Source organism: Oenanthe melanoleuca, chromosome 6, assembly GCF_029582105.1.
Source record: "Oenanthe melanoleuca isolate GR-GAL-2019-014 chromosome 6, OMel1.0, whole genome shotgun sequence".
Lineage (NCBI taxonomy): Eukaryota > Metazoa > Chordata > Aves > Passeriformes > Muscicapidae > Oenanthe > Oenanthe melanoleuca.
In genome coordinates this window covers 19,415,680-19,442,175 of record NC_079340.1, presented here as the reverse complement: position 1 = coordinate 19,442,175, position 26,496 = coordinate 19,415,680, and the positions used below count along the sequence as shown (strand labels likewise).

At 38.1% G+C, this 26,496-nt stretch overlaps 1 protein-coding gene across 3 annotated transcripts in view; it reads left to right on the top strand.

Moving 5' to 3' along the window:
* The window catches only part of LGI1 (leucine rich glioma inactivated 1), a 29,110-nt gene extending 8,954 nt beyond the window's left edge, over nucleotides 1–20,156 (top strand). Inside the window, exons 2-9 of one of the 3 annotated variants that reach the window (XM_056495456.1) lie at nucleotides 7,734–8,182; nucleotides 8,572–8,643; nucleotides 12,406–12,477; nucleotides 12,581–12,652; nucleotides 16,747–16,818; nucleotides 18,154–18,323; nucleotides 18,739–18,903; nucleotides 18,988–20,156. In XM_056495456.1, the coding sequence (XP_056351431.1) occupies nucleotides 7,992–8,182; nucleotides 8,572–8,643; nucleotides 12,406–12,477; nucleotides 12,581–12,652; nucleotides 16,747–16,818; nucleotides 18,154–18,323; nucleotides 18,739–18,903; nucleotides 18,988–19,808 (1,635 nt within the window). In that variant the 5' untranslated portion in view covers nucleotides 7,734–7,991 and the 3' untranslated portion in view covers nucleotides 19,809–20,156. The remainder of the gene's footprint in view (nucleotides 1–7,733; nucleotides 8,183–8,571; nucleotides 8,644–12,405; nucleotides 12,478–12,580; nucleotides 12,653–16,746; nucleotides 16,819–18,153; nucleotides 18,324–18,738; nucleotides 18,904–18,987) is intronic. The other 2 variants (XM_056495459.1, XM_056495457.1) reach the window with 2 other exon arrangements.
* The last annotated feature ends 6,340 nt before the right edge of the window (nucleotides 20,157–26,496 follow it).

Here is a 26,496-nt window from a genome sequence, read left to right as displayed (position 1 = left end):
GCCCTCCAGTTTTAATGACTCTTTGCCTATATCACAAGGGCAGCAACAGTGGAAACTTACAGATGCCTACAAGTGATTGGTATCAAAAAGAAAGTCAGGTGTACAGTATTTGGATTATTATCTTACAAAAGTGATAATTAGGAATAATTTTGAACTTAAAATGTGAATGTTACCATGTTCAAGGTAGGGAAAATCCTTTCGTTTCTGAGCAGTCATAACTAAAATGTGTATTTCTTTGTTGCTATGAAAATTATGTTTAAAACTACAGTCCGTTCTTAGATAAAGATGCTGTGTTGGTTTTGTTCTCCCACTGCAGAGGGAAAGGGCCAGCAGCCAAAAGAGCAAATCTTTTCTTAAAGCTGTACTAAATACGTAACATATTGGCATATGAGCAAACAGATGTAATGAAATTTTTAGCCCTCCAAAATCTCCTCTGCAGGGTGAATGTGGTTTGTAAGAAAAAGGGACCTTGGAGTTCAGCTTGGTGCAGTACTTTCCTTGATGGAGAATCTGTGCTAGGCTTGTGCAGTGGCAGCATGCCTGCCATAACATAGGGTGGGATGTCAGGCAGATTTGGTATTTGCTTAAGGTAAAAAGGATTAACTCTTACTGAAATAAGGTATTTTTCAAAATTTCTTGAGTTGCTGAGAACAATAAAAACATCAGTAAAATACACTTGTGGAGCTATCACCAATAATCCCTTAAAATGTTTCAGTGCTGATCCAAATCTCTGCTTTGCAAAGCATGTTGATTAGCAATGATGAAACAGTAATATGTGTTTGATGAGGCTTATCCTTCCTATTGTGCAGTTCATTATGTCCATGGCACTCCAGCAAGGCTTCAACTTGAAGTATTTCAGTGACTTCAGTGGCACTAAAATTTTTTTCATTGTAAATTATTCAGGACATGGAAACCTGTTTTTAACAAGTAAAGACTTTCTCCTCAAAAGCTTGTTGTCTCTGCCATGTAACTAATAAATTTCCTATGTACGTTTAAATAAATAATATTTTGTTACTTCTTGTCTGCAAAATGACAAGGAAAATTAAAGACAAGTTTACAAAGATTAGAATAATTCTTCAGGGAGCCAATGCCATGAAAAAGTACAGAAGGGCATGTAAGATAGCACAGGTCAAGGAAAGGATTTTGTAACACGCCGTCTGTTTTTAATTAGCATCTTGGCACACTGGAAAAGCTCAGACATTTTTCCATGAAGAAATGTATTATAGACTTTTCTAGCTGCCAATTAAATGGCATTTAGCTACACTGACAGTGGTATGTTGTTTTGGGTCTGTAGAAAGCACTTGCTCATGCTAGAAAATCTGGGACATTTTGTTTTGTATACAGGGTTCTTACTGGACTGGATTTTCTATCCCTCCAATTTTGAATATAGGCTTGAAGGAATAAATTATTTGAATAAATACCAAATTAAGAGTGCAAGGAGCTGGCAGAGTGGAGATGATTATTATGAAATGTCAATTTGTGTACACTGGTTGAAAGTCTGTCCTCCAGTTAGATGATAATTTTTAAACAATGGTAGCTAAATACTGGGGTGTTTTATGAGGTCCATATTTTGTCTTGTCTGGTAGAGACTGAGGTACTTTGTCACCGGTTTTGTCCTATGGTTCATTTAAATATGAGCATTTGTAACATGAAACTGCCCCTCAGTTGTGCAGCTCCCTATGCATTTTCTCTAACAGTGAAACCACTGCTGTCTGCCCACTCCTGTCCTCAGCTGCTTCTTCTGGCTCTGGCAATTTTCAGGGTGGGGGGGTGAGTTTGAAAGATTTGGATTTGCTTAGGGTTTTATTTGTTTTCTGGTTCTTTTACCAGCTAATTTATTTAATGCAGTTTAGAGAATAGCATTACAACAGAAGCACCAGCGGTGATCTGTGGAAAAGAGCAGAATCAATAGTACTTGCAAGATTTGGGAAGAGAGAAACCATCCTATTAAAGAAATGTTGCACAGAAATACATTCTTAAAACCACCATGCCTGAAGAAGCTGGCAATTACAAATGAAGCATAGATTCTCTCACTAGTATAACGGTTTTAATATCTGATAGAGCTGTGTAGGGAAAAAAAGGCAAAAAGTAACTTGCATATTTGAACAAGACTTCTCCTTGCTGAGAGGTTCATATAGAGGGCACTTAATCTTACAATAGGATGTATGCTAGCTGGTAAGTGTGATGTCAGTTCCACTGAAATGGATGGGCATGTTGACTGTCTTAAAAGTGTCCCCGTTTCCAGCATGGATTGGAGTTGATCTTCCCTGAGTAAACTACAGGCAAATTTTCTTGAGAGTTGTCTTGAAAGACTGAAAAAAAAATCCAGATTTCTGCAGCAGATGGAAACCTCGTGTTCTTTTATATTGTTTCCTTTCTTATACTTCCTCTTGTATTAGGTGTGGTGTCAGTTCCTGCTGTGAACCATGAAGTAGCACAGCTTCATACATCTTTGAATTGGGTTTTGGTTTGCTCTTGAACTTGTATGTTTGCTCTTTCATTTCCCCCCAACTTTGAATATCCATTGTTAGCATTTTCAAGGCAAAACACAGACAACAGGAGCAAAGCAAGAACTGTTCATGTAGGTCTGGAGAAAAGTGGCTGGTTATCAGGAGAGCAGTTAACATGATGCTACTGGATTGGGTGCTGCAAAGCACACTGGTTTGCAACATAGCTTAGAACCAAACAAAGCATCAAGAATCATAAAGGTGTTGAAAGTTCTTAGTTGCAACAAAGTAAAACCTAGAAATAGATTAATTTTACCTGCTTTCCCTTTGAAAGAAATACACTGTGCATGTGTTTTTTCTTAGATCATTCAGATTTCAATACATCTCTCCTGACATATTTTTTGTCATTGGTCAAATTCTGGCGTACCTAAAGCAGCAAGCAGTTCCAGACACCTACACATTCACTAGGATATGCTCAATGGAACAGGTGCTCTACATCACTATGAAATTTTGGCCATGAGAGCTCACTTCAGAGGTGACCACTTCTAAGTCCACAGTGAACTGTGAACTGACTGCTTTACGTAAGGGAAAGGAGACCACCCTCCAAGTCTTTCTTTCCTCCAAAGCTGGCAGCAGTTAAGCAGCCATTTCCTCAGCTTTTTGACTCAGGGACTGGCCTGGTTATTCTGCTTTCAATGAAACTGGTATAATAAAGAAGGATACCCATAATACAAAATCTGTATAGAGAGGATGGGGCAAAGTCAGCAGAACTTCCCAAATAAAAAGTTTTGACCAGTCTTGTGATCATTCCCAAGCTTGTCTGTGCTATGAGCTGTTGTAAAGGCATCTCAAGTTTTATTATGCCTAACCTGCAGAAGGCCTCTTCCTGGCAATGGCTCTTGGTGCCAGATCCACCAGGAAGCATAGTCTTTTCAGAACTGTTTAGAATTCACAAGACTTAGTTTCGTTTACTGAAAGTACAGCCTCATTCTCAGCTGCTTTAAATTTGCCATTTGTGGCAGAATTTTTTAAAAGGGTGGAGCCAAGAGAGCAAAAACTTTGACTCATGAGATATTGTAGGAGTCTTTGATCTCAAAATCCTTTTGCTCCAAACAGAGTGGTACCATAGCAATGACAATGTTTTGTTCTTTAGGAGACCGTGAAAACTGGGTGTGATTCGGGCTATTGCCCATCTGTGTGGTGTAATATTATGGGCTTAACACCAAGCACAGGAAAGTCTCATCATCACCATCAGTGGATTTTTGATTAGGCTAGGTATGTGCAGGCAGCTCATCCTGAACAGAGAAAAGGCATTTTTCTAAATGAAATTAAGGGTAACTGTAACAGGATATGGATCTGCAAAGGGAAGTGTACTGACCATGAAATCACAGGAAGCTTATTCAAATTTTGTCATATGTTGGCAATGAAAACATTCTAGTCTAATGCAAATATACAAATACAGTCATTGGCATGGAGTTAATACCTTAAAAATATTAAACTTTTTTTTAATAATTTTTCTTCTATGTTCTGACCATTTGTGTTTGGTGTCCTCAAATATTTTAGCAAACAGGTTTACTTGTAGAAGTATTAATATTTTAACCAGATATTGGAGAATATGTGCTAAAAATGTATGCTTAGTTAATAATAATAATAATAATAATAATAATAATAATAATAATAATAATAATAATGATGGTGATGATGATGATGATGATAATGCATGCATATGTTTGCTCTAGAAACGAAGCCATAGAAGTTGTGCTAAGTCTGACCAAAGAACACAAGCAGTGGTGGGTGGTAAATACCTCTAGTGGCAGCAGGCAAAAGTAGTTTTAATTCTGACTGCCATATACTTGCACCAAGATTTTTACTAGATGGTTGATGATGATCAAAAATTGTTATTACCAAACAATTCGGATACGTTGGAAGAAGCAGCAATTTGTTTCTTACCACGCAGAGCGACTGCGTGGGAAACCATCGGTCCCTAAGGCGCACTTGGCTCTGGGCAGCACCGGAGAGGTGAAACATGCCGGCACATTGGTGCAGGGAGCACCTCAGCCGCTCGGCGTGGCCCGTAAGGGTCCTTCCACAGCGGGGGCTGGCACGGCAGGGCAGGGCACGCGGCCCCATGGAAGGCGAGCAGCGGCCCCGGCGCTCCCTCGGGCCCGGCCTCGCCCCGCTGGCCCAGGCCGCTGAGGGCGGGCGCCGCCCGCGGCCGCCGCGTTGCCGGGATACGGGGCCGCGACGAGGCGGCGGGCCCCGAACGGTGTCCTCAGCCAGTATCCGCCTGCAGCGTCACCCTGCAATGTCCCCCCGCAATGTTCCCCTGCAGTGTCCCCCCCGCCCCTGACCGCCGGCTCCCTCCGCGGCACGGCAAGGTGCGGGGTTTTCGGCTAGAACGTCAAGTGATGGGAAGCAGACCGAGGAACGCATCCACAACTCCCTCATCCCCCCTGCTGGAACCTTGCAGAAAGCAAAATAAATGGATTTTGAATCCCATTGTGCCGACTCAGTCCCTGAAACACCCGGGAAAACAAGCAGGGAGCGAGAGGCAGGCGCTGGGCCGTGGGCGCAGCGGGGCACTGCCCGCTCCGCTGGCCCGCAGACAAACAGCGCTGCCATCGGCGAAGGGTGAGCCAAGTGTCGCCGGCCTGGAGAGAGGCTGTGCCACTGAAAATCCAACAACCGCTTTGTCTTTAAACTGCTACATGGCAGGAAACGAGATGCTGAGCTTGGCAGAAAGGGACCCTGGAAAATGTGATTATGCCTCTCTTTTGGTGGGGCTGTTATGAATATTCATAATATTGCAATTTTGGAAAAAGCGATTGTTTTGGCATGTGGTTTGGAATCGAAAACTAACTTCCAGGCGGTTCTCTGCATGGACAGAACTGGAGTCAGGTTACTGCTCTGCTGCAGAATGTTTTGTTACGGAAGAAAACACTACACTGCAAAGTTTTCAGGAGGTTCACAATGTGGTTGGAGTATTAATTAAAGAGAAGTGCCTAGGTAATTGATGGTGGATTTCAGTGAATGAGTCAAAGGAAATGAAACACGGGGTTTCACCATCAATGGCAAAATATTGCCATGGCAATGGGTAGCTTTGCCAGGAATAAACAAACAAATAACAACAGGCCTCTTTCAGAAAAAAAAGAGAATTTTTTGTTCTTACCTCACCATGTCTGTGCCGTTGGTCATCTTGGAGGGGAGAAGATGGTGTAGCCTACTTATGCAAGTCCTACAAATCCAGCATCCTTCTCAGTAGGTACAATTAGATCATTTCCAGAGCAAGAAGTCACCTTTATACTGGGGGGTAGAAAGGCATTGACATTTGCTTAATAATTATTTCAGTGCCTTGGCTACTGCAATTCTGTTCCATTTTCTTACAGAAGGTGGATGGGCTAATAAGTAACCCTTTCTGGTTACTGGGGTTTCTGTCACTCTTAGCTGGTGCTGCTTCATGGATAGACTGCTGACAGAGAAGGTTTTCTTAAGAGCAAAAACATGGGCCACACTTAATAAAGACCTTTACAAAAACACAATGGAGAGAGCAAGGGAGCTAAGAAAACATGAGCTGCCCTTTCTTCCACAGGCTCAGATGGCTGGCGAGAAGTGTGCCCATGCACATGGCACCTTTGAAGGTGGCCATCTGCCTCTGAAAGCTTTCTGGACATTTCTGCACCCAGTCCCTCAGAGGATGCTGGAGTGAGCTCTGGGTGTCTCCCCTCATCCCAGGGAGATGGACCTCAGCCACCACCCAGTGAAGGATTCAGCAGTGCTGGAGTCCTGCCTTGTATCCATAGATTGAATTTCTTGCAGTTTTGCAGGCTGCTGTTCTGCCCGTAGCCTATCAAATCCCTGGTGGGCACCTGGAAATGCACTAAGGCCTTGCTGGGATTGATCCTGAGGAATACAGACATGGCCTAATGCTGATCTTGTGATTTTGTGGCTTGTAGAGCAGGAGCAATGGGCCAGAGCCAGGTGGCTGTGTGAAATCAAAGGAGGGGTAACCAGAAGTCAAAGGACATCTCCTCATCAGGAGACCAGGTGTCTCCTGGTGAGGAGACAGCATCCACAGAAGGAGCTAATGGTGAGCCTGACTGTATTAAATGTCTGCACCACTGGGTTTACCCCAGTAGTGTTTGTGAGCTGTCTAATGTAAACAGTCCAACAGGGAAGTGTTAATACCTGTTAACACCCGTTAAAGTTTGCAAAACTCGTCTAATATATACTATATTGAACAAAAAATCATCCTGTATGGCTTCCCAGCCATTTGGCATTTATTAGTTTTGTCTTACCATTCTTAATAAAGTAATGCTTAAAGTGCTGCTTAAGTTTCCTATAAAATATTTAATGTAGTTTACTGTAAAGTCTTCAGGCTGAGGACTGTATCTGACAGAGGACTCATACCACACCTAGCACTCATTTTGACTGCAGCCTCCAGGCAGTATTGTAAAGGTTCATTATTACCACCAAGATCTGGCCTTATCCTGTCACTTTTCAAAGAAAGTCCATTCTTACTATGGGTTTAACACAGCTGGTATTTAAATGACAGTTTTCTTTTTTTCATCTAAAATGATCAAACCAGTTCCAAGAAAATACATTTTTAACTTGAACTTTAAATTAATAGCGCTGTGCTTGAGCCACCTATGCCTTTATTTAACTAGCTCAGAAAACATGCAGCAAATAAGAAGCATTCTTTTTCTGAGAAAAAAAAAAATTAAGAAAAGAAAAAAAAAAAGCGGGGGGGAAAGAGCTTATTTGGGGTCTATTTTGCATGAGAAAATATTTTGTTTAGGAATGACAGTCAAAGGCATTCTCTCATACATTGTAATATTTTCCATGTGTGGCAGCTTGTTTTTCAGTGGTACAAATATGTGCAATAAAGGCCGAGGATAAAAATTAATCTAACAGTTTTTGCAGCAATGCTTTTGATGGTTTCATTCGATTTCATTTTCCTGTGGATACTGCCATTAGTTCTGCTGCTTGCAGTATGTGAAGCATAATTCTGAAAGGTTCATGAGGTTGTAGGGATCCAGTAAGAGATGACTGATTTCTCCCCCCACGCACATATACTCCACCCCACACCCACTCACCCACCCACCAGCAAAACATAATGCTGTACTATTTTTGGAAACAGGGAAAGGGCCTCCCTGTGAAAACAGAAAGCAGTGTATTTCTCAGTTACATCACTTTGCAATCTAATGCTGTGTTGTGCTCAGTGTTTTTGTGGTGATGCAAGTCTTTTTTTTTCTTTCCTTTTTTTTTTTTTTTTTTTTTTCCCTTCAGCCGGTTGGATTTTCCCCATCTTACAGCACCTCGCAGGTCTCTTCTCTGAGCAGTACGTTGCCTGAGTGAGTGGAAACATACAGATCAGCTGCAGGTTTCTATCTACAAAAACAGAGTGAAAGAGAAAGAAAAGGGTTGGGAAAGCAGAGACAAATATTGACCTGGACTTATAGAAAGACATCCAATGGCTGAATAAAGAACCCTGTTCATGTTTTGGGATATTCTTTCAACTGGCTGGAACGAGAGCGGATCAAAAGAATGGGAAATGCCAGCAGACCCTTTAGAAGAATTGCTTATTTCTTATGCCTTTTATCTGTGCTTTTGCTGACTGAAGGGAAGAAACCAGTGAAGCCAAAATGTCCTGCCTGGTGTACTTGTACCAAAGATAATGCTTTATGTGAAAATGCCAGATCTATTCCTCGCAGCGTTCCGCCTGATGTTATCTCACTGTAAGGGCTGTAAGCATTTGGTTATTTAATTTATGATTTAAAATGAACTAGGATGTGTGGTGTTTTCAGTGCATACAGAAGGATGCTTGCTGCAGGGAGTACCTCCAGCATTCAAAATCATCAGCTAATGTGTTAAAATTGTGCTGCATCCTTGAATCCTGATTTTTATATCTCTTTCATCTGTCTGTCTGTCTGTCTGTGTATGTGTACACATCTCATTTTATCCCTTCTTGTATAGTACATGAAACCTGTCACATTATATTCGGGAGGGGAAGGTAATTTTTTTTTACATATATAAATAAATTTCTCTGTGATGACCAGATCAGTATTATAACCATGGATATATGAGGCTACATTAATGTATGGTTGTTTTTTTTTTTTCTTTACAGATCCTTTGTGAGATCTGCTTTTACTAAAATCCCAGAAGGGAGTTTTTTGCTCACACCATCTCTGCAGCTTCTGTGAGAAATATTTATATGATACAATTTTTGTTATGAAATGTATATGTATTCATAAATATTTCAGAAAGGGTCTTAGTATTAATTGTATAAGAAACAGCAGCAGCAGATTTATTAGATCATAAAATACAAGACTTTTTAGCAATTTGAAAAATAGTGCATGTTTAATTTTTACTTAGTATCTTGCAAGGCTGTCTGTTGTCAGTACTCGTTTGAATGCTTACATGCTGAAGCTTTTGGTGACAGAATGCATGTTATCTTCATTATACTTTAATTAACATTACAGTAAGGACTTAAGTATGGCAACAACTATTCTTGTTTATTTTCTGATTCCTGGGACCTGATCCCAGTATAAAGTGGTCCATTTGCAGCTCCCATCGGCTGTGAGCTCAGAACCCCTCAGATCAGGCCCATCATTGCAGTGGGACAGGTCCTGAATCCCTTTTCCATGCAAAATTGCCATTGACTTCTGTGGAAGTTTAGTCGCTTCAGTGGGAGTTTTGCCTTCATAGTACCTGGATTTGACCCTGTTTGTTATTTCATGTTCTTAAAAGTAGTGACGATTTGACGGTTTTCTTCCAATTAAAGACTGAAGTAGTTATTTCAAAATCAAATACTGTGAAGAGGTATACACGGAAAGAGAATATTTTGGGATGTTTAACTCTTAGCTGCATTTCAACATAGGATTTTTACAGACTCACAGTCTTTCCTAGAAGTGTGGGCATACGATTATATAATTGTGAGCTATACAGAGGTAGAGGGGGTGTAACCTGAACTGTTTATAGTGGATGTGCTGCCAGCCTGACACACACCCAGATTTGTCTCAGGAAGCCGGCAAGGCAGACTCCCCAGTGTGATCAAAACCAAAATCGGATGTCTGTCCCAAACCGACTTCCCGTGCACTCTGGACGTGGTCAGAGGTGTAATGCTGATGTACTGGAGCTCTCTGGCTGTTAAATTAAACTGGTGGCATACCGATAGCTGAAGCCCTGACCCTGGCTGTACTCTGCTACCTCAAGTGGAGCTGATAAGGAGGTGCAGACATGCTGTACAATTTTGGATACAGGGTAAATAGGTAAATGCAGTTACTATGGAAACCCAAATGCTTTTCCCTGGTGTTTTATTCCAGAGAAGCTTTTTCCAGGTGGTCGTAGATCACAAAAGGGACACGTTTCACATAATTTCTGCAAAAGACCTTTCAAAAAAGAAGGAGAAAAAAAAAGGCAGCAGCACTGGTGGGGCTTGTATCTGAAGGGAGTGAGTAGGACATCATCTCTCTTGGCTACGATACACCACCTACACTTAGCAATCCCACTGCAAAGCAGGCAGAACTGGGCATGGTAGAGTAGGACAGACACAGTCATCTTATTTTGAGTTATTATAGTGCCTGGCACAGTGGGCTTGGGCAACATCTTATGGCATTTTGGTAATGATAATAATTTCCATTTCTACTGTGTGATGAAATGCACGTTCTACACTGCTGTTTTAAATGCTGCAACAAAAACTATGAGCCCAGAAAAGCAGGGTTTGTTCCACTGTGGGCTTTGATGAGTGATCTGTTTTCCAGATATATTTTTAACATGGTAGTTGAGCTGCTTGCCATTCTTGGAATGTCAGGCTGCTGATCTAAGGCAAATAACTCCTTAAACACAGACCATAGAAGCAAGATTGTGTCTGTGGGGACAACACTCCAGTTTGTACGTGGGAAAGAAAAATTTTCATCTTTGGCAGAAGATAGTAAGGGAAATAAGAATATGGAACACTTACGTTAATTAAACATTACAGGAAATTTTAGCTTTGCATGATTATAGCTGTATTGGTAGGTTTAATCTAGCCAACAGCAAGATTTAGCAGCTTATATATATTTCTATAATAATAGAAATACATATAGAAATACCCTCCAGCATTACATTTTTGAAGTCCAAATGTAATTGGATATCTCCAATACACCAGTTGCAGATTTCTGAATATGTTATAATTCTGCCGCTGTTATTATTTACTACTATTTTTAATATAGTAGCACCAGTGGTCTCTGGAAAAATCATGGTCTTGAGCTAAACACTACTCATAACTCCCAGTCCAGGAGAGCTTTTCTTATTGGGTAGTATGGATAGTATGCTCTATGCTCTTCATGTGACAACAAAAATACAAAGAACCTCCACAGCTACGGTGAAGTGCCAGCAGGAGTGTTCCCTAAATGTAGAGAAAACCTCCCAGCTCTCATCTTCAGCACTTTTATCTCTGTGTATCAGCAACATGCTGAGGGTGCCCTTATAAACTGATGACATGAAAGCCCACAGAAAGAAGGGAGGTAATCATGGCATCAGGACTGTTCCTGCCAAGTGATGCAGTCCCTAGCTACAGCACCATACCTTCAGCCTTTGTCCCCAGAAGCAGCAACTATGGTGTTTGAGGACAAATTGGGGGGAAAAGCACTTTGTGCATCAAATATATCTGATATAGGCATTGGGGAGAGGCACAAGTTGGAAGGCAAATGAACTCACCAAGTGCAAGACCTATGCTGCAAGCCTGGCAATCCCTAAAATAGCAATACTATTTAAAGAGAGACCACTCTGTTCTCTAAATTATAGAGTAGAGTGCAGAAAAGGAAAAATTATCCAGTAAAATCACATCAGAAAAGTAAAATTAGTTGCAGGATTTAATAAATTTGTCTTCTGATTCAAGAATTCTATAGAAATACTTGTTTTCCCTAAAATGGAAGTGTTTCTTGATTTTGACAAAAAGGAAGTATTTCCTGCTTATATTTTTTTCATACACTTCATATAAGAACATTCTGAAAGTGTAAAAAGCGCAATCTGCAACAGCAAACTGAGAAAATAAATTACCTGCAATTTATTCTGAATGTAAATGTCAAAATAAGAGATTAACTCATTAAGTGGATTAATTAGTACTTGGAAATCTTGCATTCCTGAATGTCTAAGGATGCCACAGTATCTAAGGATGCCATAGAATCTATTTATCCATCAGGTCAATTGATTAAAATATAGATGTGCATGTAGTATTCCACTGGGGTAAAGTTCATTGTACTTTATGATGTCTCACCACATTAAAAGTGTGGCAGTCCAGGGCTAGATTATAATGGACAAATGCAAACATGACTGATAAGCATAAATAAAGCTGGAAAAATCAATGCTAGTCCACTTTTAATGCTTGCAAAATTGCATAAAATGAAATGTGTTGCTGGTATTTTTACTGCTGGATGCATAAGCTAAGAGTATCTCCAAGAGGTATAATGAGGTCTTAAAATAATTCTGACTTGAACACTGACTGAATTAAAGAGATTTTTTTTTTCATTTTCCCAGTAATTTTCAGTACCCTTGGATTAAATACACTAAGAAGTTAAACTTAAAAGTTAAAGGCTTTTCCTTCCTGTCAGTGTTGCAAATTCAACCCGATGTCTGGCTAACCAGAGATTTAAACCAAGATATTTTAAACCTCTGTAGTAATTGAAGATTTCATTGTTGTCCTAGTATATCTCCAGAGGCACTTGTACAATCCCATTGTTTTACTGGCATGATAAACCTACGTTTACATCCCACAGAAGTCAAAGGAATTTTATCAGATGGCTCCAGTAGACGATTCTTGGATCCTTCCCTTTGGTCCACACTGTGGTGCAATATATCAGCCTCACACAGAAAAAACATGAAACCAGGCAGTGGAAATTTGGCCTACCATGACTTGCTGAACCGTTTTCTAAAGCTGCTGCTAACCTAATGCTCTTTTGTTTTGCATTTCTTTGTGCAGGTTGTTTACGTCCAACACTTTTGATGTTATTAGTGATGATGCTTTCATGGGCCTTCCTCATCTAGAATATTTGTGAGTGGACAAAAGTATATTTCCTGGCATTATTGAATAGAGTGGGTGGGCTTGCAAGTTCCAGGCATTGCTTTGACCAGAATCACTTTACAACCCATTACAGGTTCATAGAGAACAACAACATTAAGTCAATTTCAAGAAATACTTTCAGAGGACTGAAATCTTTAATTCACCTGTAAGTAAAGTGATTGACTATATTACTTGGTATATTTAATATAGTAATTGAATCACTGTGTTGTTTAATTTCTTGTTTTCGTATATAACTGCTCATAGTTATTTAAGTGGCATTTATAGTAATTTAATTAGAATATTAATCTTTGTGTTTACACTAAAGACTTTCAATCTGTGGTTTGTGCAGAAGACTAAGACACAAAGAGCTTCCAAGCAGTACATGTTTGGCAGTTGTTCCTTGACTTTCTCTGCTTGGAGCACAGGGGATTTCCAGCTGAGCATGTAGGAGCAGGGAGGAGTATGAATTGGGAATCTTGGCACTGATGAGGTGAGTCCCAGTTTGGGACTTGGAAAGGAAGAAGGTAGGAGCTGTGGTTAGGAATGTGAGAGGCTGAGGGATGGACTCACACCTCTTCCCAGGTACCCCAGTCTGACATGGATCCAGGAGAACATTACTGCCATTCTTGGGACAGGCCATCACTGTTAGTGCCCATGTCCACTTAAGACAGTAATAATATACAGAATAATTTGACTAAATAAAACTTAAAACTTCCCACCCAGAGCAAATTTAAATAGAAAACTTGCAACAAGATGTATTTGTTATGGCTGCCTGATTGACTTCTTCCATTCTTCACCTACCCTACTCTGCACCCTCTCCTGCATGCAAGCAGGAGCTTCCCACAGCCAGGATCTGTCACACACTGACACTGGGATCTGCTCCCCATTCCTTTAGTGCTGCTCAGCCCTTTGGCTATCTTGGAAACATGGCCAGCTCATGTCCTCTGACCTGCTGCAGTCCCTTGCTGCATTAGCTAGGAGGGGAAATTAGTCCAAGGCACTTGGGATGCCAATGTACTGTAGGAGCAAAACTCCCCATGGCCTCACCAGCAGGAGCATTTCTCACCCTGTGCTCAGCAGGTGAGACACACATTGGCAACAAACACCTGCAACATTTCACTGCAAACAAGAGTAGCTTCCTTGTCTCTGAGTTAGGGAGACAGTTTTTATGTAGACTTTTGTCTCTTATCTTACAGTAAGTTTATCTTTTAGCAATAATTTAATTTAATAAGGAATACTTTTTAAAAAACAAAATACATACTATAAGAAAGCAGAAAAAAAACATAAAAGAAGAAAATTAAAAAAAAGAGGCTAAAACATCTGTAGGGTGGCTGACATGGGTTTATATCCAGTTCTGAGCATCTGCATACTGAAGCATGTCACATGGTGGGTGTCATAGGCAGGGGAGAGGATCCTGACCCTTTGGCCTTAACATGGTAACCTCCAAGAGGGTCTTGAAACAGGGTCATTTAACTTTTTCTTTCATATATTTGGACAGAAGAGAGAAAGCAAAGGTTCCATTTTAAATCCTTAATGCATAAATATAATAGTCGAATTGCAGTTCACCACATCTTTCCTACCCAGTAAATGTACCATAAAACACTTTATGCTTTCCCTTTTGGTCAGGACAAGATTTACAGCTGGCTGAAAACAAGCCTACTGTGACTACTCGTGTAGATAAAGTTACTTATGGAATGGCTCTAGGTCTCAGGAAGAGGCAAGAGAGAGGAGAGGGAAAGAGGTACATAAAAAGGCTGTGCACATCCCATAACAATCCATATTAGAAGTACAGGCAGAATTATATTGTTGTTAGAGAAAAAAAAGATAGCTGGATAATAACTGGGACCCTATCTGCAAAATATTTACGCACATGAATAGCTTTATATTCACAAATGGGTCCAGTACATTATTTATCATATTCATTTACTTATTTAGTAGCTGCTGATGCCAGTGAACAAATTGCTTTTCTAAAACAGAGGAAGGCACAGTTTCTTCTCCCCAGAGTATATAGTCCAAGGCTAACATGTTGTCTTGCCTGTTACATTGGTTTCTGGGGATTCTTCAGGAGTTTCACAAAACATATGCAAAAGACAGAACCACATTTGAGGAGCAGCTGCCACTTGCATGCACATTTTTGGGACATAGATTTGTGCATCACGCTGCTATTGTCCACGGAGCACTATTCACAAAGACAATGAGAAATTTGTGGAAAATAACTGCAAAGGCACCAGTTTAATCTGCTTGAAGAACCACTCCCCATCTTTTGGGGAAAACTACACAGACACATTAAGAATGATCATTTGGCACCCTGAGGCACTTTTCATTTAAGAAACAAGAGAGTACTTGTGTACATAAAATATATTAAAAATAATCATAGCAAATGAGCATGCAAATAGGTTCCATGAAGTTAGATAAGACGAACTTTGTTCTATTTATTCTATTTACTTCCTTTTCGCAACATAAATTTTGGAATGCAGTAAGCTATCGAAATATTTTTACTTTTATAATGCAATTAACTGCAATAATTACAATGTGTCCTTATTGTAAAAGATAGCCATCTAGAATGTATTATTTTGCAACAGGATTTATTTTCTGGTCGGAGTACATTTAAGAACAGAAAAAGTTTTTAAAGGTTGCCCTTTTTTTAGTCATGTACTAATTTAACATGAAAATCTTACAGTTAGCATTGGATGGTAATTCCTATGCACAGTACATAATTTTGATTGCATTTCTCTCAGAACTGTCACCATTAGTTTAACTGAATGTTTGAGTCAACCTTTACTCTCTGATTGTAATCCAAATACCATGTACAGCACCATCCAGTCAAGACAGTGTTTTCTAATATATAAGTATGCTTTTTAACAGTGGACTATAAAATGCATAACTTTAATTCAAAAACTGGCAAATGCATAAACCTTGCTTAAAATTTTCTGTCATTCATGTACCCATGGCAGCGGTGAACCACTTCTACTTCCAAGTACATCCTCCCTTTTAGTTTGCTATATAATAACATATAAAAACAATGTAAGGCATTAAACTTGTCTCAGCTTGCAAGTCCACACAGCTTTCTCCATGTGAGTTACCTGACTTTTAAAGAATTGCTCTGGAGCATAAAATTGCACAAAAGTGAAGCACATGATACATTGACATACAGTGTTACAATCAGATGTACTTTGAAAGTGGTGAAGTCAAATGGACTAATGGAAGCATCTCGTAATTTTCTCTTACTGATCAGACAAACATTTTTAAATGAGGCAGCAGACCTAGTACATCTGGGCTTGTTCTTGTATTTAAATATGTGCCTAAGTGTCTTTGCTTGGCTAGAGAAATTGTGGTTAATAAATAACATTTATGTTTACAAGTTAAAACAGAAAAGGTTCTAAGTCTTACTAGCTACAGATTCTATCTAGGATCTTAATCTAGAATGATTTATTTCCATTTTTGTTTCTTCTCATAAGTAATAAATAATTCTGTTAATTGGAAGGGGCATAGACTATGCTCCTACAACATTATTCTTTTTCTGTCATGCCCTCCATGACATCTGAGACCTTTGGCAGACTCAGAGAGACAGTCTGACTGAAATGTAATATACTGTTTGTTCAAAGCCTGCTCACATTTCCTTGTCACTTTTACTGGCTGCAATACTCACTGAATTTAAACAAGTTTTCGCAATATTGAAAGCTGGGAAATAATAACATTTTTTTGTGGGTCTAATACAGATTTACACACACACATGCACATGCCAGGAAAGCAATTAATGTCAATCAGTAATTTATTGCCTATTACTATGTATTTTCAAAAACTATGAGGTAAATCTAAGCCCATTGTCCCATACTAGTAAGATTTTCCTCCCGGAAGAGGTACAAGAAAGTGGGGAAATTGCAGTGATATGAGCACCATTGGGATTGGAATCTCATAGGGAAAACATCAGTAGATCAAATGATGACTAATTGTTTTCAAATGTTAAATGGTGTTGGCAAAACACCAAAGGTGATAGCACTTTTTACTCTGCTAAGTGAAGTATTGTAAATGCTGCAAGGGTGCTGAAGAGTGAGAAAGCAGGAGGAGGCATGGCATTTTAGTGGAAGGAAAAGTCACAAAGTAAATGAACTATTCTTAAGAGCAAGCTTTTAGAACTAAGTGCTGGCGAATACCAGTGTTCTTTGCCGTGAGTAAAAATCCCCACACAGTATATCACAACTTGCAAAAATGTAGTTTCATGAACACCTGGCACTAATACTGAAGTGTTTTCTTTTACAGGAGTCTCGCAAATAATAATCTCCAGTCACTTCCAAAAGACATATTTAAAGGCTTGGATTCTTTAACAAATGTGTAAGAAAACAATTAATTAATCTTTTAATTATACTAGAAGTATAAAGAGATTATTTTAGACGACATTCTGAGTAGCCATTCAAACCAGTAGCCAGTAATGGATCTTATTACTGGGTAGAGACTACACAGTATGGGTAGGCATGGTTTTTTTGTCTTCTGTTGTTGAGAACTTGTGATATTTTTAAATATTCCACCAGTTATGAAGATAAGTAATATTGTTAGTAGTTATGTAATAAAGCTGCATGTTCATGTTCATTAAGATTCGTGAACAAGAAGGGAGGATCCTTAGGGATGCATGAGAGAGCAAGGCATGCAGGGAAGGTGGAAGATATTTAATGGAGTAATATTTTAATGTGCAAGCAATTCCTGGGAAAGCTATCTTTTATCAATAAAGCATGTGTCTAAGCAAGTATCCCATGTTAAATCTAATTGCAACCAGATCAAAACATCAGCTTGTTTAAATACATATATATATGTGTGTATATATATATATATATATATGTGTGTGTGTGTATATATATATATATATATATATATATATGTATATATGTGTATATATATGTATACATATAATACCAGTACAAATACAAAATAGAGATTTACAGATAAATCTAATAATTGCTTTAGTGAGATAGATCTGTTTACAGTATACCAAGTCCTGTTCCATCTGATCTGGGATAATAAGCTCAGACAATGCTTTGCCTGCCCCCAGTATGAACAAGGTAGGCTGAATCCCTAGAGCAGAGCTGCAGTAGTAAGATGTGGCCATGGCCAGTGTATCTGGAGCATTACTTGGCAGGACTGATGATGGCCAGGTGGTTGCACAGTCTGGTCCTGGCGCTTGCCTGTTCCTGTGCATACGATGGGAATGTGACTGAAGACAGCTGTAAAAGACTTGAACAGAAATCCTTTGCTTATGTCTCCTGAAGCCCTAAATGAGTATACCTGAAGGAGATAGTGAATACTGACTGGATGACCATCAGGTTACATTAATTCCAATTTTGTTATCTAGAATGATCTTACTGAGAAAGGCTAATCCAAAGGAAACAGGGGCCATTCGTTTGGGAGGCTTTTGCGTACCTGTAAACTTGGGGAAATCAATAACAATTTCTGACTTACCACCAAGTTAAGGTCTCCTTGCTAACCTTAATATAATGAAATCTCTGTGGGTTCTGGTATGTAGATTTAACTATGGGTCAGGACAAATCAAGCCAGGAAGGCCTCAAATGTGAATAAACAAGAGGGCACATATTTATCAAAAGCCTGTCTTGTTGTGCTTAAGGAGAAGTACATTCACTGACTACTTATTTTCAATGCATGATTTATTTGTTGTAGAGATCTTAGAGGCAATGCATTTAATTGTGACTGCAAACTGAAGTGGTTAGTGGAATGGCTGGGCACCACCAATGCAACTGTTGAAGACATTTACTGTGAAAGCCCACCAGAATATAAGAAGCGCAAAATCAATAGCCTCTCTTCAAAAGAGTTTGATTGCATTATTACAGGTAATGTGCCTCAAATTATTTAATCTTGTTAAATTCAAAGCTAGAGCTTTTCATTCTAGAGCCCATTTTTGCAGGAACGTTGCTTTCTGGATGGAATTTCTACTAAAATCAATATGAACTCTGCTGGTCTAAGTCTGACATGGCAATCATTGGGAGCAGGGTCCTATATTTCAGTAGCTACTCAAATTTGAATATGTTACATAATGATTTGTAAAACTGGGACATAAAAGAGTACCTCTTTTTATTGAGAAAGATTGAAAACCAAATCACAGTGTTCCTTTATCAACAGAAAATTTGGACTAGTGATGAAATACTGTAATTTGCAATAAACTGGTATTTGATAAGCAGATTTTTTTTTCCAGTATTGTATGTAAAGTGTCTCTGTAATTATCATCTGTTACATACACTTTTGCAGAATTTGAGGTTTATCAGTCCCTGCCATACCAATCTCTGTCAGTAGATACTTTCTCATATATGAATGATGAACACGTGGTTATTGCTCAGCCTTTTACTGGAAAATGCATCTTTCTTGAATGGGACCATGTGGAAGTGATGTTCAGGAATTATGACAACATTACAGGTATGAACACTGCTTGACAAATAACATCACAACAAATTATCCAAAAAGTGGTACTAACCCTGTCTTTTACTTTTCTTTTTATAGGTACTTCAACTGTTGTGTGTAAACCTATAGTTATTGAGAGTCAGCTGTATGTCATTGTCGCACAGCTGTTTGGAGGCTCCCACATATATAAAAGAGATATTTTTGCTAATAAGTTTATAAAAATTCAAGATATTGAAATCCTTAAAATCCGAAAACCCAATGACATTGAAACTTTCAGGATTGCTGAAGACTGGTATTTTGTTGTTGCAGACAGTTCAAAGGCTGGTTTCACTACGGTTTACAAGTGGAATGGGAATGGATTTTATTCCCATCAGTCTCTGCACGCCTGGTACAGAGATACTGATGTGGAGTATCTCGAAATATCTGGCAAACCACATTTAATTCTGTCAAGTAGTTCTCAAAGACCTGTAATATATCAATGGAACAAAGGAACAAATGAATTTGTTAAGCGGTTTGATATTCAAGATATGGAAGATGCATATGCAGTGAAGCATTTCAAAGTGAAAGAGGATGTATACATTTGCTTAACAAGATTTATTGGGGACTCTAAAGTAATGAAGTGGGGTGGTTCAGCATTTCTGGATTTACAAAGGATGCCATCCCGAGGGTCAATGGTATTCCAACCACTTCAGATAAATAATTATCAATATGCCATTCTTGGAAGTGATTATTCTTTCACTCAAGTCTATTATTGGGATGCAGAAAAGGCAAAATTTGTGAAGTTTCAAGAATTAAACGTACAGGCACCAAGATCTTTCATACATGTCTCCATCGATAAACAAAGAGATTTTCTCTTTGCTTCAAGTTTTAAGGGAACTACATTGATTTATAAACATGAGATAGTTGACTTAAGCGCATGACACTCATAATTCTGAGATTACATCAGACTTTCTACCGTAAGTGGACAAAATGAACTAAATGCATGATGACTCTCTTATCTTACTTCCAAATGAATGCCTTTAAAAGTTGAGATTGCTAGAACAAAGTATTACTAGTATCTTCATCTTTAATTGTCAAGTCTAGTGGTGTTGGAAGTTGCATTTTTTAACAAAAAGAAATTAAATTAACTGTTCTTTGCATCCACAGTATGTAAATACATGTGCAACTGCATCTGTTGCTATAAAGAATATTAAGATGTACTTTTCCATTTATTTATTCACCTGTTTGAAACAACTGCCAAATAAAATGTTTACATTTTGTGTCTTTCACATTCCAAATATTATTTGCAGGTGACACTTTTTGTTTGTGTATATATTATACACATATAAAATAAAGCCAAGAAAGCATATTGCCCAATGCAGTGCTGTACTGCATAGAAGATGCACAATATTGAAGATCAGGTGGGTTTTACTAACAACAAGAAGTTCTTGATAAAAATACTACATTGAAGCACAAGACTATAAATTATCACCTGAGCAATCCTTGCACTTATGTAAAGCTTCACTGACTTAAACAGAACTCTAACCAGAAAAAGAATTCAGTTAGCTAGATGTGCTTGTAGGATGAAGGGTTCAGTCATACACATCTAATTGTAGGATAGGCCTTTGTACTGTTTACAGTAGGATGTGATTTTTTAAAAATTTACAAAGAACTTGGCAGAATAAAAGACAAGGTAAAGGTCTGCCTTTCCTCACCTGATGCTGAAGCAGCACAAAACAAATCTCTTGTACAGCACTGGAGCTGTTGCTGTGCTGAAAGATAGAAGCAAACTTATTTTTCAACTAGCATTATTTCTGTAGCTGAACTGTCACACATCACTTCCATGAATTCTGTACCCTTGTCAAGTCTTTCCACTATAATTACAATTGTTTAATCTTCAATGAATTTATTCCTTATTCTGATTGAAGCTAGCAAATGGGAAGTAGTTTTTTTCCACTACCCTGCAATGAATATTAGTATCAGGTACTTCTGAAATTCAGGGAACTTTGAATATGGCAGGATAAAGTCAGTTTGTACAGTGTATGCAACTCCAGGGAAGCTAACTATATCTGTTAAATTGTGCCAAATCTGAATGTGGCATCAAAATCTATTACAAGCTCAAAGTTAAAATAGTCTTTTGTTTACATACATCTAGTGCACCACATGAGAGAAACCTACACTGATGCTGAAGATGACTTAGTGCAGCTCAGGAAGAAAGCTCAAGTTAATTTTAGACACCTTTTCATTCACTTAAGTTATCAAGCACTGTGCTTCAGTGCCATCTTTAAAATATAGACAGGAATACTGTGTTCATTTCTAGACATTTCTACCATTCATAGATGTTGATTGATGAATAAAAATTGGTGAATAATTGTATGGTGCATGTCATCTAATCATGAGCAGATTAATGTATATTTAGGAAGCCAGTCCTAAAGAGTATCCTATAATAAATGGAGGGTTTTTTTATATTTAATGTTATTTGAAAAGAAAAAAATCTCACCTTAACAATACTATTCTAGTAAGTTAATTTTTCTGATGCCTTTTTATCCATAGCTGCATCCGCTCTGCTAAGAATTTGGCTTAACAACTACCTATTCCATAAGTATTTACAACGTGAGTGGAAAGATTTTAAACTATGTTTCACAGCTGAAACATCCCAACTTTTTCTTAATAAATACATTTCCAAAAATCAGCTTAATAAATAATCTTGTTTGGTAGTTTCCTTTATATGTCAAACCATATTTCCTTTATATAGTTTTAGCTGTTACATAAGCATGATTTCAAACCCCAGATGAACCCAAATAATATTTTTTATTTTTCAACATTGGCTGCACATCTATGATTGCCAACTCAGTTTGTCCATTTCTTCTTCCGTGCCCTTTGAATGGGAAAGGAATTAAATATGAAGCCATGAACCCATCTCCAATCTACCAGCAAACCATTAAGTGTTTTCTATATCTTCTTGTCTTCTGTTTCAATCTTTTACTTAAGGTCCTATTGAATTATGTGCACTGGTTTTGATTTCATTTTTCCCATTATACTTACCTACATGCACTCTCTATCAAATTATAAATATAATGACTATGCATCCCTCTCATTATGAACATATTATAAACATTTGGCTGAATTTAAGTGGAGTTGCTAATCTGCTACCAGCATTTATTTACAAACAACATATTGTCTCACAGTGTACCTTTAAAAAGTTATGTTTCATGGAAATGTATTTCAGAGCCAGCCAGCTATACTGGCTAAGGTCTATGCTATCCTAGTACTATGATTATTCTCCTGAGTTTCCTCATTCTGAAATAATGTGACAGAATTACAGGAATTCCCTGTTACTCCTTGGTTTAAAGGAGGAATTGAAATGCCTACAAGGGTGTGAGTCACTAGAATTTGACATTCACAATACATATAAAACTAGCCATGGCACAGTGGAGGGTAGCAAGGGATCAATCTGTTGGAGAACACAACTGCAGTATCAGTTTGGTTATTCCTTCAGAAAAAATTTTCCTGTCGTCAAGCACTACTAATTTGGAAAGTTCTTTTTGCCTATGTCATTTTTGGAAGGTCAGCTAATTACTATAAAATGCTGAATCGAAACCTGTTCTCTTTTGAAAATCCCTTTCTCTGGTTGGCTTATGTGAGGTGGAGACCCAGAGGGACAACAGCCAGGTACTTATTGTGCGAGTATAGCATTTCTTTGTGCCACATAAGGAACTAGGGTATTTTTAGAACAGAACTCATAATCCTTAATGTAGAAGAGCGTAAGGGCTCATTAGGTGGCTCCCTGTGCTGTTTCTTCCTGATTGCAGTAACTGAGCATTTTAACAGCTCATCTAAGCATAAGACTAAGGCCATATTCTGTCCCAGTTCTCTGCTCAGCACTCCTTCTGTTATCAGTGGAAGAGTCAGAAAAAACTAGAATAGAACCTTTTATCATATATACATTAATACTTTTTTTTAAATGCTGTTTAAAAAACCCTGTTTTTTTAATCAAAGTCTATGTTATTTGTGGCTGACTGGTTGTCTTTTGTAGTTGTAATGGATTTTCTAAGCTCCCTAATTGTTTTGTTTATGACTGACAGAGTATGTAAGGTACTAAATGTATTATGGAAGACAGTATTGAAGGTTATTAATGCTGATCCTTGACGCTGCTTAGTCATGTTAATGTCTAAGACAGAAAAAAAAATCAATGGACTAATATTGTATTCCTACAACTACTTCATTATATTTTTAATAGAGCACAAATACAAAAGAAAATGCACCTCTCTACTTGGGAAGAGATATAGAAGATACATTCAGAATACCTGATACTATACTATGTGTAATGGTTTTAAATTTTGTCTATTGCAATGCGTAGGACTTGCAGGTTTTTTGTTTCTACTTATTTTCCATTGAAAAAATATTCCAAAATGCACTCTTCCTACTAAAAAGGAAATTCAGTAAGGAAATATCTTGATGTGTAAGGTGACAAAACAAACAGAAATGTATTATTGGTTTGTATTTCATTTCAATTATAACTTCTCCTAATTATTTTAATTTTTGAACTTTATTTGAAGGGGTTGTAACAGCCACTCGAAGTATGCTTGAGGATGGGAAACAATTATTAGCATAGTTAATAATATGTGATATGCTTTGATATGTTCTAGTGGGAAGCTCACTAACAGCTGTATTTATGTATATAAGCATTAAAATATATTGTGTTAGCATTCAATGGAAAATAAAGAATATTTAAACTATAGAAGTAACAAAAAGTCCTCAGACTGACAATAGCACCAAGAGAAAGCAGAGAAGTTAGTATGCCCAAAATGTTACAATTAGGAACAGAATATAAGCCCACTGCAAGTCTCAAGAGAGTGGAAGTTTTCCCTTTCAAGGAAGTGTTTTCCTTTCCATGAAACATATAATGTGTTTCTCCTCAGTGGGGACCCCTGAAAATCCAGATAATCACTCAGTTCTTGCGAAATACCACAAGAAGCTTACAAACTTAATGCACTACATCCATGATCCAAATATGTGGATTTTTTCCCTTTTGACACCTCTCTGCTCCATCAGTGTCAGTGTGGTGGCACAAAGGGAGTGGTGAGCATGCTACTGCCCACCAAAAGGGCCAGGGCCCTGCCAGGGCCAGACAGGAGTTAAGCCAGGTTCAGCAGATGGAAAATGCAAACCCAAACACTCAATTCACTCAGCTGTTAATGCCTCCCCCACTGCCTAGCAGGTTTTCTCTCTGATTTGTTATACATATTGCCAACAGTTCCCACTACCTTGCATATGCCTGCAAGCCTTCCCCTCTCATTCTTGCTGATCTGGAGACCTAAGTGTGGCAGTAAAGCTGTGATTTAGACTCCTATTGATTAGAATGGCTGAATGTGTTTTTGTGGCTGGGAAGTCACCGATAAATGTCGAGGTCTTGGGGAGTTCAATTCCTCCAGACCGATCTGCGGTACACTGCCTGACTTACTGCTAATGGCAACTTTTCTTCCTTACTGATGACTCTGAATTCTAATGGCTGGTGTTACAGGCATGTCTCTGTTTATAGTTCACTTAAACAAAGTGCTCAGAGGCAAACCTAACCCTATTTCTATTCAGGAATTTTCCTGAAATGAACTGTAACTACAAAGACCTCCAGTGTGCTATACAGAAGTGGTGTTGTACTTGTGCTTTGAGACTTTGAATCGCTCCAATTAGTTATGGTAGTGTAATACTTCTGTCTTCAAATTTGTTACAGTAGAAAGCAATTTGCCCCTAAATATGCATATTTATATTCATAGATAGAATTGTTTATTTATGCTCCAAATAAACTAAAGTGGATGATGGCAATAATTATGTTACTGTTCCAAATCTCCCATTCATCAAATCAATTTCTGAATTCTCAAAAGTTGTTTTCAACTCAGCCTTACTTTATTCTTCCTACTGAATTATTTCAATTGAAAAAGGACTTTCTGACCCATTCTCACTTCCTGTTCGAAGGCCTGGATAGCGACAGCAGTATGTTAGCAAGTTGTCAACCTGCCCAGATGGTGAGCATCCAAAAATGCTGAAAGAGCTTCAGAATAAAAAGGCTGATCTGCTAAGAATACATAGTCCTTCATTAAAAAACATTTATGGGCAAAAGAACTAGAAATAAAAAATATTATATCTATTTTTCTAAAAAGTTAATGGGATAACCAGTAGGATTTCAGACCAGTAAGATCTGCATTTATTTGAAATTATAAATGAAAATGGAAGTGTAAAATTTCAGGAGAAATTAGGTAACTAAGCAAGTGGGACAGGCTGACTAGTGAAGTTGACGGTCCAAAAATGAAAAATACTATACATAGGAAAGAAATGCTAGCAAAGTTTAAAATTAACAGTAAAGAAAGTCAACTTGACATTGTTGTGAACAACTCAGAAAGATACTGATCTCAATATACATCAACAGGAAAGAACAAATAATGCTACCACATGTGCAGGATAATAGGAAGAATACAACACGATGTGTCATGGCAAATCACTGCTGCTGCCTTATTTGAGATACTGCATGCAGTACTAATGTAGCCATCTCAAAAAACTCTGCAGGGTAATTAAGGACTCAAAGAGATGTGGAAAAATTCATTGAAGGTGTGGAACAAGATGGCACTTGGCATTAGCAAACCCCAAGCCATAAACCAAAATATCTTCTCCCACAAATTATATGGCATTCACTATCATAGGCAGTGACATAGGGGACAATAATACAGGATTCAGAAAGCCAAATGGATATGGATAAATTACATAAAAATGTAGTTCTAGTTCTTTAGTAATGAACAAAATTGCTCTTTACTAGGGAAGAGGAGAGTCTTTGCACTTGTGTCAGAAACATCTGGCTGTAACCATTTTGGATGAAAAGCCAAGCAGCTGGATAATGAATGTGCTCCAGTGTTGCATTTCCTATTTTCAGTTCTTGAGACACAGTGCTCAGAAATTAGCACAACTTTGTTGCTGAGGTCCACAAAACAAGATGCACACATATATAAGATGTACATGTGATACAGCCATTCAGAAGCATTTACAATACTGAGAATGTGGACGTTGAAAAAATCTGTAAAATACCAGCAACATAATTCCTTGAAATTATGTCAACAATTAAAAAATTTTGGCAAACAATTTGCAAGCACTTGAGAATGTAATTGCACAACTTAGGCTGGCTTCAGCTGTGTAAGTCATGACAGAAGTAGATTCCCATGGGAAGAACAGAACTCAGCTTTTTATAAGCTTATTATTAAGATTTGAATATTAGAGCTGTAGGAATATTAGTAACAAAGTACCTTATGATTAAGCAGGTAATAGTATTGTCCTGTGAGGAAGCAATTTCTAAACCACAGGAACAGATCAACCATTTTGGAAAAACGAACACACAAACAAACAATTCCCATTGTCACAATTTCCAAATAACTATGTAATTTGAAACCTTTATCCTGCTCCCTTTTGTCCCTCATATAAAATAACATAAAGATACTGCCCATTCAGGAAAAGCACCTTACATATGTTACTCCAAAAGTGTGAAACAAAAGAAATAAAAATCTGGAACAGAAAGTTTAATTGTACATGTGAATATCTAAACTTTCGGATATACAGATTACTACTGAAAAGAGAACATCCTTTTAA